The sequence below is a fragment of the Musca autumnalis genome, unplaced genomic scaffold (assembly GCF_047663935.1).
Source record: "Musca autumnalis isolate F117 unplaced genomic scaffold, ASM4766393v1 scaffold_3, whole genome shotgun sequence".
Classification (NCBI taxonomy): domain Eukaryota; kingdom Metazoa; phylum Arthropoda; class Insecta; order Diptera; family Muscidae; genus Musca; species Musca autumnalis.
The window spans coordinates 116,561,201-116,576,150 of record NW_027411866.1 but is presented as its reverse complement, the minus strand read 5'-3'; the positions used below and the strand labels follow the sequence as shown (position 1 = coordinate 116,576,150).

The 14,950-nt window shown below is 33.8% G+C and overlaps 1 protein-coding gene across 1 annotated transcript; it reads right to left on the bottom strand.

The window, feature by feature from the left end:
- Positions 1-2,879: 2,879 nt before the first annotated feature.
- On the bottom strand, positions 2,880-14,069 carry LOC141397605 (vitellogenin-1-like). Its single transcript, XM_073974113.1, has 3 exons — positions 13,537-14,069; positions 3,801-4,060; positions 2,880-3,739 (listed from the first exon to the last, which is right to left on the bottom strand). Exons 1-3 carry the CDS (start codon positions 13,763-13,765, stop codon positions 3,059-3,061), a joined length of 1,170 nt encoding a protein of 389 aa, XP_073830214.1. The 5' UTR covers positions 13,766-14,069; the 3' UTR covers positions 2,880-3,058.
- Between the last annotated feature and the right edge of the window lie 881 nt (positions 14,070-14,950).

Below are 14,950 nucleotides of genomic sequence, written 5' to 3'. Positions count from 1 at the left end.
CTCCATACAAATGGATGGATGCACTGTGCAATTGTACTCTTCGATTTTCTTGAAATTTTTTGTATTGAACTACCATTAATTACAAAAAGTGGGATTCGAATAATTACCATTTTTTCTAATTTTTTTTTTAAAATTTGTCAAGAACTTTTTTCCTATATCAAGCTTTTTGTAGAAAATTAACTTATGTTGAAACTGAGGTATGGGGTATTGTAACTCGCGATCAGTTTTACTATACCACAACTTTTGACCGCATTTCGGTAAAATAAACTGTTTTAGCCCGATTCACCGAGGGGTTTCTTAAAATAATAATTTGAGCGGAAGCTGTGGTCGTACTAATGTAAAAAAAAATCGGAAAAAAATCGTTGAATTAAACGAGTTTCATTATGTTATTTTCCAATTAGTGGTTTTACAACACAATGTAGAGCTTAATGCTCAAAGGAGAAGTTAAAGAGTACACTTCAGAGTTGAAGTTTCTTATGTATGATTTTTTAATATATCCACTGTATCTACCTCAAACGGATGCTGACATTTTGAAACCTGAAAAATGGGGTTTTTTGAATTTTTGCTCTAATCGGGACGCGCAGCTGGATTTCCCTAAAAGCTTATTATATGATTGTAGTACTCGCGATTTCGCATTTTTTAATGTATAACATGTGGGTGTAGCCCTCACAGGATCACAGTAATCTGCGCCCAAACACGAAATTTTTGTGCGTAAATTTTGCTAAAAAAACCTATTTTTTTGGTTTAAAATTCACAAACGTCATTCGATTTCCGTGGAAACCCGCGTAAATTTAGTTTTTTTACGTTCTGAATCTAACAAGCCACGACGCGTAAAAATCCACCCACTAGATCGGCGGATATGATACCCCTCAAATTTCGAAAATTTGCAAAAAATTATTTTGAAAATATCGCATATTAAAACGCGTTTTGGATGTGTCAGTTCTACTTAAATAAATAGATCGATACGCGTGTTTAAACTGTGCGAAAACAGATATTTAAAAACTCTCGTAAATCCAGAGATATAATAGATTTTTTCTAAAAATTTAGTGCGATGCTACATCCACGGTTCTTGATGGATCGCATTGAAACGGCATAGAATGATGTATTTTTTAATGGTGATTATTGAAATCGGATGCGCATAAAATGTAAATTAACGTCGCGGAAATTAGGACCATTTTACAGTATTTTGCACCCTAATATGCAGCAGATGCTACATCGTGGCCGCCAAATAGAATTTGACAAACTGTACATCAAATAAGAGGGATTGATTCGCTGTGTTGGAAAATCGGATGCGCATCATGTCATTTTCATAATTACGCGGTTTATACGCGTCTCAAATGTTATAATATTCAATACAACATTATTTTAACGTTATGCCACAATTGGAAGAACTCAAACATTTTTTCTCCAACTTTTCCTATAAAACCATAAAAAAATAAAATTAGAGTAATATGATTTTAATTTTTTCCTAATATTTTCTTCGTATTTTTGCAAATAACATGAATACTATAGCTCCAACCTTCACAATTTAGGTTTCATTTTATTCCTCAAAATGTCTGGATGCTGTTATAATTTTTTTACATATATATTTTTCGTACGTATGAGCGCTATTGTTTCAAAAATATGTTTGTAAATACGTGAAATTATGTGACAAATTTGATTTTTCGCGAATCCATTGAGACTTTGCGATTATTTTTTGCATCATTGCAAAGGTTACGAATTCAGTTAACGATAATAGGATATAACAGCTAACTATATTAAGCCGCGATTTTTTTAGAATTTTTTCTAATTATCATAATTAAAACGGTCATATCTATTGCGCGCAACGATCAAAGTTAGTAACAAAAACAGATTTAGAATGCAGATTTTTTTTCTTAATCTGTGTACCAAAAATCATTGATGTAGTATCAAAAAAATTTTTTGATTTTTTTGAAATGGAAAAGACAATTTTAGACATTTTTCCTGATATACCAGTTTTTATACCCTATACCACTATGCGGAGAGGGTATTATAAGTTGGTTTTTGTCAAAAAGTTTGTAGCGCATCGAAATGATAGCCATAGGCCCATACTTATATCTACCAAAATGAATGCCTCAACGAGCTGGGTCTCTGAACTGAACTTTGTAAGCCAAAATTTTTTTCTTAAGCGAATATCTCAGGTTCTATAAGGGGTATACCAAAAGCAAAACCTGACAATGAAAGTAGAAAATATCACCATTTTAACGATTTATGGTAGGTTGTTGTAGGTGGTCAAACAACAAAGATATCGCAATGGTCGCTAAAATTGCGAGTTGTACCTTGATTTCAAAAGACGGAAGGACGGCCAGACGGACATGGATATATGGACTTAGAATTTTACCCTGATCAAGAATATATATACTTTATAGGTCCCCGATGAACATTTCGATGTGTTATAAACGGGATGACAAATTTAATTATACACTACATATTATGGTGGAGGGTATAATAAATTTTATGGAAAAATAGTGCCCAGAGGAAGTGTAGGGTATTACATGGTCGGCGCCGACCGACTATAGCCTTCTCTTACTTGTTTTATCGTCAGTGTCATGTCCCCGATGAGATACTCGCATTCTAAAGTTTTGGGTTGCAACTGCGTGGCGCTGACTAAAGAAAATATTTATATTTCTGACTTGAATTATTAATAATTGTATATAGAACATATTTGCAAAAATATAGAAGAATATGTATTGGAACATAAAAGTTATAGAGAATTTTTTAAAAATGGAATTTTTTCCGTTTTTGTATTTTTCCATTTACATAACTCAATTTGCATGCATGTATATGCCTAAGTAAATAAATATTACACAACATGCGTAGAGTTTGTATTTTTCCACACTTCCATTGTAAACAAAAATTACTCATCTTACAAAAATTTCCATCATTTATTTTGCAAACAATTTCCTCTGACGCTTAATGTCTAATTAGCAACTTACAACATAATTACTTTCACACAAACAACAATAAAATTAAAAACAAATATTTCATTTAATAAATATGAAAAAATAACAAATTTGCATTTTTATGACTTTTGAGCTACTTAATTTTTGGCGTCTGGGCACGCACCGCATTGTTCATTTGCTAACATACGTTTTTTATCACCTCCCATACCAAATGGGGCCTCACCGCGAACTTCCATGAAATAGCTGCCCTTAACATTCGTTGGTGTTGCATAACCCATTGGAACCGTTAGTTTGGGACATTTATTTTCACGCAAACGAGTCAGAGATGTACAACGTGCACCCAAGAAATTATTTTCATTTCCAGGATATATTGTTTCACCAAAGTACTCCCATGCTCTGGCATGAGCACATGTCACACTAACACAACCTGGGGGTAGAGGATCCAAACCACCGGGATAGAAATCAACATCACCCGTGGGATTACGTTTACCCAGAACACCGGAATTGCTGTGAATGACATCAATAAATTCAGCATCACCACGCATAAGTCCGGACAGGGCTTCGCCTTCATTAAAGCATGGCTTGGCAGGATCTAGACCAGTTACACGTGGAATCAGTTTTCCGGTACTCTCGTAGAAATAGCGAGCAGCAGCACCCATAATATGGGCGCCCAAGCTATGGCCAATTAAGTGAATATTTTTCACCGGGACAATCTTCTCCAATTGCTCTAAGCCCTTAGCAATGTGCATTCCCAATTCTTCGGTATTAAAGGCAGACCATGTGTAAAGGGTATCCACAAAAGAACCTGCATCAATGGCCTTGAATTTATATAACGATAAATTAAACTTTTGGAATAAATAAATATTTTGTTTAACTTACCACAAAGTTAACATCACCCCTACAAGCATATGCCTTGGCAAATAGATCAACCGATTCAGTTTCATTAACAGTTGTAGTCCAACCAGTAGCCAACATTACCACCTTCTTGTTGGGATCAAATTCTGGACTTTTCCACATTTCATCTGCTTTTAGCAGAGGATGACTGTAACGATTGCAAGCGGTTCTCAACTGAAAATACATTTTATCAATGTTTGGCGATATTTTTGGGGTAATGGCATTGGATGAGAGAGCCGATGCACCTGAAATATACATAGAAATAGCAATAAACAGAAAAGGTTATTCCGTATCCAATTGATATTATGTAGAAACGGTTTTGTGATTAAAGTAGCTTAAGTTTAATTGTGATTTTATTTATTTACTAGCAGACCCGGGTTGAGTTGCTGGCCCGTCATAATGAGTCTTAATGACAACATTTATGGACTTTATGCTTGACAATTCAAAAATAGGTATTTTCTACCTCACTTCTTCGGTCCATTGTCAAACCGAGGAGGAGTTTTAATTTATCACGAGATTTTGTCTGTAACCTTTTTTCTCTTACGGACTTTGTCGGACTTTTTTGCCCATTGATGGTGTTAATGATTTATCATCGTCCATGTCCCCTTTCTTTATCCTAAAGCGATCTAATTATAAAAGTTAAGTCGAATTCTCCCGCTTATGGAGACTTATATATTTTTACAGTATTTTATTGTACTATTTATTTGGTAAGGAAATTTGTAAATATATCGTTTTTCTTGATCGGGGGCGCAACCACATTTGCCTCTAAAATTAACTTTCAAGCCAATGCACTCATAAGTTTAGCAAATATAGCGATTATAGAACAATAGGCCCCCGAAATTCGTTAAGAAATATATAGGATTTTGGGCCACGGGACATTCTTTAACATTTTCTGAAAATTGCATGAAATTAGATTCAGTAGTTTTGGAAAAATAATGTATTGAAAAGAGTGGGCGTGGTCATCAGTTTTCAAGATGTAACATATTTAAAAAAGTGGGCGTTATTATATTTTGGCCCCGAATTTGTAGTACACACAACCCCATTGCTTCCCAAATTTTGTGCTAAAATTGATCTAATCATAGGTTTGGCTTATACACCTCCTATCTCACCTCCTCCGAAATTCATAAAATATACATTACAACGTCAAACATTGAGCCTTTGCTGCAAATGTAATGGAAATCGGTTCAGTAGTATTAAAGATATAACATATTTAAAAAACAGGCGTGGTCGCGTCTTTAGAATTACTACATTGTAGATTAATCCGTAAATTTTTAAAACGACACATGCGTATTTTTTTGCAAATATAGCGTTTTTTAAAAATATCGCTTAGGGGAGGTACCCCGCCCCCTCTGGAGTTCAATAAAATATATAGCCTGTTTTCGAGGGCCTTTCCTGTACATTCCCTGACAATTTCAGGAAAATCGGTTCAATAGTTTTTGCAGAAAAAAAATTAAACTGAAACATTGTTATACCCAAACATCAATCGTCAGCTCGAAGTATAAAGGTAAGCAAAGAAAAAAGTTCAATGAGAAGTTTTTTCCTGGCAACCTCACACAACTCCGACGAAAGTGTCTGCGAAAACAATTCAAACCTTTTCCACTAGTATATCGTCGGTGTCATGCTTAAGTGTTCCATACGCCATTTGCCCGTTTTGAGATTATCGCATTTTAATGTTTTGCGTCACAACTGTGTGGAGCTGACTAAAGCAAATATTTATATTTTTGACTTGAAATATTAATAACAGTATATAGAACATATTTGCAAAAATTTAGAGGAATATGTATTGGAATATAAAAGTTATAGAGATTTATTTAAAAAAAAGAACTTTTGTCGATTTGTTCCATATCAGCACATATGACACAAATGTGAAATATTGTAAATCACATGGAATAAAGTGACAAAAAAATGTTTTCATATTTGCCTCAATAAATTAAATACTTCTAAATCGAAAATTAAAATTCTGATTTTTGAAATGTGTTTTTAAACTTCTAAGTTTTTAAAATAATAGTTTCATAACTGAAAAAAGTTTATGCTTTTCCGTCGAGGCGTGTATATATCGGAAACTAGAGCAGATAGGAGAAAGCCGACTAAAAATTCAGAAGGAGCATACGGAAAACACTATAAACCACCTGTATCTCAAAAAGTCAAAAATGGCGTATGGAACACTTAAGCATGACACCGACGATATGTCGTCGAATTTCAACGAATGCACACACCAAAGTTTGGTTGGTCTGCTTTACAGCAAAAACAACACACGTCGTGCCAGTGTCATCAATTAGAAACATTGTGGCGTTTTTATTGGGATAGCGTTTTCAATTTTGTTTTTTCAAAATAGTCTGGCTTAATCCCATTGTTGTTGTTTTAATATTTTAAAACAACTAGTTTATTAGTGGAAAAGATTTGGCTTTGTTCCCCAAGGGATTAAGCCAGACTATTTTGAAAAAACAAAATTGAAAACGCTATCCCAATAAAAACGCCACAATGTTTCTAATTAAACTGAAACTTTAAAAAAGTGGGCTAGTAAAATGTTCTTTCCATAAAAACCTAAGTTGGGTTATGATGGCATTTGATTTTTCATTCATAAAGATATGGCGTTATTTTAAATATGGCAAAGGGAAGCACCCCGCCTCCTTCGAAATTCAAGAAAATATGCTTCCTTTTTTCCCCGGGGGCCATCCCTGTACATTCCTTGAAAATTTCAGAAAAATCGGTTCATTAGTTTTATAGATGTAACATATTTTAAAAAGTGGGCGTGGTCACGTCTTTGGTTCCTAAAAAAGTAGGTAAGGTCGGAGACACAATCACAATTTTCTCGCAAATTAATTTCCAAACCGATACATTCGTAATTATTGTAATACAACATTTTTAAAGAATACAGGGAAGACTTCTTTCATATCAATGAGTGCACCCCGTTTCATCTTAGATCAGTGATGTGCGACCTTTTGTTTATCGCAGAGTCCGAACGGCGTGTCTTACGACACCACTTGTAGATAAGTTTAACATGGCTGAACTTAAAAAAATATATATATGATATTGAGGCCAAAACCGGTGCCGTTCTATGGTGGCTATATAAAGGTGTGGACCGATATAGCCCATTTGCAATACCAAACATCCTACAATTAATAGAAATTTCTATACCAAATTATAAAGCACTATCTTAAAAATGGCAATCTGTATCTTGATTTCAACAGACGGACATTGTTTATACTGACTTAGAATTGTATGCTGATCAAGAATATGTATATTTTTTAGGGTCTCCGACGAATACTTCAATGTGTTACAAACGGAATGACGATTTTAATTATACCCTCCATATTATGGTGAAGGGTTTAAACATTTTGTTATATGAAGATCAAAAGTATTTTCTGACTATGATCCATGAAGTTTCTACCAGGTATCGGTATGTCCCAATTATTTTTTGTTCATTGTTTCTTCTCTTGTGTAAAGGACATACAAACTGAGATTTCAGTCCTTGGGAATGCATTTTTACCCAAATTCTTTAAATCAGCTTATACATACATACATACATACTATTTATCATCAGTTTCCAATACATCTTAGACAGTTCGGTAGAAAACTGAATGATTATACTATATTTTCCTTTAGCCTTTTTCAGGTGCCCTGGTCTGACTTTAGTCTAGCCTTTGGGGAAAATTAGTGTACGCAGGTTACGGATAGAACAACAATCCCACGGCAGCGGGTTCTCTTATGCGGCTGCCACCTCAGTGTGCATATGTGTGTATTTGTATCGTTTTTCTTTGCTGGGAACATATCCCAGAATGCCTAGTTCCGATTGTTTTGTTCCGATCCGGGAACCAATATATTTGGTCCTTCACCCATATACAACCTGCATGCTGCGTGAACACAGCCCCACAGATATTTTCATTCGATTTTAGGTATTTGGTACACCAACATCGCTATGTGCATCCAATTTTTATGAAAATTGAAGTGTGTGACGGAACTTGATCTAGAAAAACGTTTGTCAAATTATACTGAAATCGGTTTAGATTTGGATATAGCTCTCATATATATGTTCACCCGATTTAATGTTTTTCATGCATCAAGCACGCATACTAGGTCCAATTTTTATTATATTTAGAAAATATCACCGAATTCGGACTAGAAATAAGTTTGCCCAATTATATTGAAATCGGTTCAGATTTGGATATGGTTCCCATATATATTTTCGCCCGATTTTATATACAGTATAGTCTCGATATACCGTGCCACCGTGGTGCAATGGTATGCACACCCGCCTTGCACGTAGTAGGTCGTGGGTTCAATTCCCCGGCCAGGCAACATCAAAAATTTCAACGGTGGCAAAATACCCCTCAGTAATGTTGGCGACATTTCCTGAGTATTTCAGCCATGTAAAACTTCTCTATAAAGTGATGTCGTAAGGCACGCCGTTCGGACTCGGCGATAAATAGTAGGTCCCATATCATTGAGCTAATATGAATCGGGGTGCACTCATTGATATGAGAGAAGTCTCCCCTGTCCCGTCTGGGATGTTTGTGGAACAATTATTATAGTCTCGATAATCCGGACACCACATGTTTCGGCGATGTCCGGACTATAGAATTGTCCTAATTACCGAGTAGTCAGAAACACACATAATTTTGTAAGTTAAAATCATTAATATCGGACGTTTAATAGGTAATAACGTGAGATCTAATTTAAACGAATTGATATTAAGCAAATATCCCGAGTTTCGACCATTTTAAGCAGCTTTCCTGAGAACCAAATTAACTTTTAAACTTTACTGTGTATTTTTGTAGTCCAAATCTTCTCTACAATCTATGTATATTTATTCAAAGTTTTCCTTTCAAGGATATAAACTTCTTAGTCCGTGTACACATATTGATTATCTGTGTCCATGGGACATGAGCCTCTTGCAACTTGAGATATAACTTCAGAATTCAAATGCACTCATATCATTATGGTGAATATATATTTTAGCCATTCCTATGAACATTAGCAACTGACTTTACCTTGTCGTCGAAACCAAAAAAAGCTATTGTTTTATATAAATGTTATAGCTTTCGAATAAGATAATGGAATTTAAATCTATTGGTTTTATAAATACGAGAATACAATATAACAATCCGTAGTTACCGGTGATTTTTTATATCAAAAAATGGACATAAAAGGAGTCATGCGTTTTTTAAATAATTTATTGCAATTTTTATACAAGAAGTACGTAAAATTAAATTGCTTGTAATTTCGGTAATTACCTATATTTTTCAGTAAGTTAGCAATTGTCTGTTTTTTTATATTCCTTGGAAAAAATAACCTCACATTTCTTAGAATATTACAGATCATTATTAGCCAGCAGAAAAAAATATGTATATTAGGGTTGTAACTATTGTTGTATTTTTGCAAATATCAAAATACCACCATACAGCCATGTAGATCATGGAAAAATATTAAGAAATGTGTTATCAAATTTCCCCTACCATTAAAAAAGTTCCCTCAAAGTTTCTTTTATTTTTTTCCAGTGAGATAACAGATTGATAATTAATTGGTATCTTATTCAAATTCAATGTAATCTTCAATAATGGACCATTTTACAAAAGTCAAATAGAAAATTTTGGCCAAAGCGTTTATTTTAATTTAAATAAATTATATAATATAATTGTTCCACAAACATCCCATACGGGACAAGGAAGACTTCTCTCATATCAATGAGTGCTCCCCGATTCATATTAGCTCAATGATAAGGGACCTACTGTTTATCGCCGAGTCCGACACCACTTTGTACAGAAGTTTTATATGGCTGAAATACTCAGGAAATGTCGCCAACATTACTGAGGGGTATTTTGCCACCGTTGAAAATTTTGATGTTGACTCGCCGAATCGAACCCACGACCTTCAGCGTGCAAGGCGGGTTGCATACCATTGCACCACGGTGGCACCCAAAATAAATAAATTATATGTATAGATAAAAATGTTTGTTTAACAAATTTTGTATATCTTTGATGCGTTCCAACTCAACTTCTCGAGCTCATTCGATCACGAATGCTGATTGAAATCACCCGGCATCTCCTCTGCGTGTTCCCTCTGCGGACACCGTAGAGCGCAGATGCCAACGGGCGGTGATTGTTGAGTTTTCTCTAATTGGAATATGTAAATGGAGTAGTATAAATCGACTCAGATCCTCTACGATCACTGCAATCCTCTGTGAGTTCATGAACCTCTGCGTGCACTTGTCGACCAACCTTTGGATAGTACACTTGTACAAACTAACTAACGTCTATATACTAACCGGCCTCTGTCGCCATCACTGATTGCAATTGGCAATCTTTGTAGTTACAAACAGGCCTCTGTCTCCACCCTAGATTACAAGGTAATCTTTGTTGTTGTAGAGAAATAAAATACATATTACCAATAAACCAACATATCTTTAATATTTAAACTGATACTGCTTTTGTTGTTTTATTTTATTCCTTTCACCCCCACTGCTCATCATGCGATAACAGGATTTCCCCACCCTCACCTAAACAGATTTAAATCAAAATATTATCCAAAGGCCTGTAGAAATCGTTGTCACTGCAGGAACTTTTTCACCGAATAGAACTAAAAACTCGTTTTCGTTATTAGAACCATATTCCGCACACGGTACTGGCGTGGTATATACAGTTAGGCATCTAAAAGTTTACAAACTATGCTTTTAATCGAAAATTGAAAAAAGAAAATATATTAATAATATAGATTTTTAATGTTGGGTTGCTTTACATGTCAGGGAAATAAATGCAAAAATGGTCATAAATAACAGTAACATGTAAGTAAAGGCTACAGTTGGGACGGGCACTATGTAATACTGGGATACCGGTTAGGTACTTTGACGTTTTTTCGGATATTTTGGCATATAGCAGCCAAACTATTGAGGTTTGCGATCCAACACAAAGACCAAAATTGTAGCCAACACAATAATTAACGACTCTCTAGTACATCACGGAAGCATTGGAATGCTCCTTCAGGCAGTCTTGGCATTGAGATTGCGCAAATTTTTCGGCAAATATCGAAAAATGACACTGTGCTACAAAAGTTGAAAGCGTTCTGTTACAAAATTCTATCGTGTTGGGGTCCATGGACAACGAAAATACTGTTGGTTCGGTTGGGTCACTTCGGTTTATTGTTTTATAACGGTAAAAGTAGTGAAAATCTGAATGTCAAATTATACCTCATTCGCCCAAAAAATGTACCTAAAAACGTCAAAATATGTCAAATCGGGCGGTACCTTTATATGGGGGCTATACCAAAACGTGAACCGATATAGTCCATCTTCGAACTTGACATGCCCCCACAAAAAAACTATATTTCCAAAATTTCAGCGTCGGTTTTTTACACATCAACCACTATAACTTAGTCATTTGTTACCTGGGTAACATTTTTCTAAGGAATTACCAACATTATTCGCAACCCTGTCATTTAACACAATATGACTTATCAACGCATTTTCATATATGAATGTCGATTATCTCAAAGCTTTGTCCTACAGAAAATTTAAAGACCTGGGGCTGGATTCTTGTTCTATGAAAATTTAAAATGTAAAATATTTCCTTATAATTTTTTTCATTTGACAGGTTTTTCCTTTATAAAAGTTTTCATTCTTGTTCTATGAAAATTTGAAATGAAAACTTTTATAGAGGAAATAAATGTCAAATGAAAAATTTTATAAAGAAAATATTTTTCATTTCAAATTTTCATAGAACAAGAATACAGGCCCTGGACTATCAATACGGACACAACCTGTGTTAATAAAAATATGAAATTATTCGGAAAACTATGACTAAAAACTAAATTAAAATTGCCCGAAATTTAATGCCTATTTGTATGATTTTTAAGGGGTTTCTTCGAATTCATCAATATGATAATATGATATAAAATGAGAAGAAAACGTCTGTTGTAATGTAATGTGTAATACGTTTTAATTTGCAAACATATGACTTTTAACTGTATTTTGGTTTCGACCAGTCATTGACCACACATGAAATTACTCACTATAAACATGTATAAAACAAAACACAAACTACATTACCAGTAGTAATGCCAATGTCACATACATATGTATGTATATACAGTGGGTGTTACTGAAAATGGTTCAACATGAAATAAATATTTAATCGTTGGTAACTTGGAAACGAGTAGAGAGTTTTTAACAATTCAAAATGCAATTTTGTAGTTCTGAAAAGTTATCTAGAAGATGGCATAGAAACATTTTTCATTTACATTACCGTTATACAAAAGTTTTTCCAGAAGACAAAAAATGGGCATTATTAAATTGAGCATTGAAAATGATTTTTTCCTCTATCAAGGCAATGCCGTAAAGGCTAGTCTAAAATTGGACAAGCCTGGCAAATACAGGACTTTCCATATATTATTAAATTGTTTGTACGTACTCTAAATATAACCATTATAATTTTTCATAGTAATTTTTTGGAAAATACAGTCAAACTTCCCTATAACTATTTTTTCTCTATAATGAAGAAACATTGAAAACACAGCATTCTTCAGCACATTTTCACCTATTTTAATCTCTCTATAACGAACTTCCCTATAACGAATATTTCTCTATAACGAAGTTTTTTATTGCACAAGTGGGAATTCTTACACAAAATAACCTCTCTATAACGAATTTTTGTCAAACATTATCTCATTGATGTTTACACAATAAATGAGAAACAAAAACAAATTTATCAACGCTTTTAGAATGAAATTTGCTTCAAAATAAGTGATTAGTTACTCGGAAATTAGACATCGAAAGAGCAACAAATGAACATTTCTTTAAAAAGACTGATTATCTTAGTACAGCTATAGAAGCTTCTGACACTGAGGAAAATAATATATCATCAAAAAATAGGGTATAAAAACGTACGAAAATAATATCGATGATGTTACAATTGAAAACCATGTTAATGTAGATTGCAATACTTTAAATATAAATTATTTCTTTCAAAACAATGTTCCCGATTATAAGTTTTTTACCATTGCAAATTGTGAAGATTTTGAGAAAGCAAAGTGGCAAAATCAAAAATAAATTAAAATCACTTCTTATTTCACTCCTAAATAAAAATTCAATTTATGTTTTTTTCGTTAATACACTTTTGTTTATTTATTACTCATGTATGTAGGTCAAATTAAACTTTTTGCCTTGGCTTCTTATAACTTATTTTCTCTATAACGTAGTAATTCTTCGGTCCCCAAGTGCTACGTTATAGAGAAGTTCGACTGCAACTTCAAAACTTAGAAATTTCTAGTCACATTGCCTACAAAGGGACACTAATTACGATCATTCAAAAATTACGACAGGAACATCATTCTTTCTGTCGGAATCAATGACAAAACCTCTGAAAACTATAGGCAACCAATTATTCCACCATTCTGATTACTAAAATGGCATAAAAAGCCAACAATTAGGAAATTATTAATAGATTATTGTGGTGCATCTTTTTCAAATCGCATTTTTTTGTTTCCGGTCAATTTTCGTATAACGGCACTGTAAATGAAGTATTTTTCTATGCTATCTTAAAGGTAACTTTTCAGCCAACAAAATTGTATTTTGAATTGTTAAAAATCTTTACTCGCTTCGAAGTTATCAATGATTTTTAAGTTCAGGTTGCATTATTTTCAGTGACACCCACTGTAATTATGTAGATATGTTATTTGGCATGTGAACATTTTCACAGATTTTCATTATGACCCTCACACGCATACTTACACAGTTGATTAACCGCCGAAGAAACAAATTCAAATGGATAACCGGCAACTAATTGTTTACTCGTCTCAAACAGGCCCTTTGGTGTGGGCAGTTTATTACCCACATCCTTGACAACACCAGTGGTAACATCAGCAGTTGATTTGGCGATATTTTTAAAACTTAAATCCAAGCCAAAAGTGTTTTGGAGACTACAAAGTCCCAATATTAAACACAATGCAATAAATTTCATTGCAATTTATTTTGAAGTAAATAAATATCGTTATACGAGAAATATATAAATATATATTTTTTTATTTTTTCATAAATCCGACCACAAAATGAAGGAAGGAAGTAACCGCACAAAATAAATCCAAAAAGTTCGTAATTCCGTTCCGATTTGAGAAGTTAATATCGCGTTATTGTATGTTCTTCAACTGAAATATATTTATTGTACAAAACTTGATTTTATACAACGGCGACAACAACTTGGCCCCTGTGACCACAATGTGGGAATTGAAAAAAAACAAATCACACAAATTATAAAGAAAGAATATAAAACAATGAGAAAGCAATGAATTAATTTATATGTAAATACTTGTGTGTGTAGTAATGTGTGTCCATAGATGTCGACTAGATATGCCACGTACTTAAAAATTCTAATAGCCGCAATCGTACAAATAAGGTATAGAATCGAAGTTGCCTTTTTTGTTGAGGCAGACGTGAGAAGCGTCAATTGTTCACCTGCTGGTTAGAAAAAATGCGAACGGAACAGATTAATGTCAATTTAGTTGCCTAAAATGTCGTGCATATAGTTTTTTTTTGTTGTAAATGATTATTTGTTATAATTTAGTAATTTTTTTATTTGTAATAATGTAAACAATTTCAGTGGCGTAGCATTAATAGTCCAGTCAAATAGATTTGCATACAAGGGGGAAATAGCCAAAATTCCCACAAAGCTGAATGTTGGTGGAGAGCGAGGTTTTGCCATTAGTAGTAACGTCCTAAAAGTCTCCATCGATCCAAATTTTGGTCTTTTTTGGCTTTTTTATCTTACCTCGGAAATAGTGTGATCGTTTAGTGCGATGCTAAAGACAAAATTGTAGATTACAAAATTTCTACGAAACCAGTCTCTAAATGATCCAAATAGGACCATTGGTTTCCGAGATGTGAATCCCGCATTATAGAAAATGCTATTTTAACCCACTTGTGCCGTAGTTTACATGTCGCGATTCTTTTACATGTATGGCGCCAATTTTTCTTAAACATGTTTTCTTACCTTAACAATCACAGCTATTAATAGTCCAGTCAAAATAGTCATGCGAATAAGGGGGAAATAGCAAAAATACCCACAAATCTCAATTTTGGTGGAAGAAGTAACGTCATAAAAGTCCATATCGATCCCACGGGTACAAACGAAGTTATTCAAGGTCAAAGA

Bases quoted from the DNA above. Each gene is read 5' to 3' on its own strand.
- LOC141397605 (XM_073974113.1), bottom strand. From the start codon at position 13,765: ATGAAATTTATTGCATTGTGTTTAATATTGGGACTTTGTAGTCTCCAA. The intron at 4,061-13,536 runs GTAAGTATGCGT...TGTATATTTCAG, and splicing joins TTCGGCGGTTAATCAACTGT to GTGCATCGGCTCTCTCATCC. The intron at 3,740-3,800 runs GTAAGTTAAACA...TATAAATTCAAG, and splicing joins GGGGTGATGTTAACTTTGTG to GCCATTGATGCAGGTTCTTT.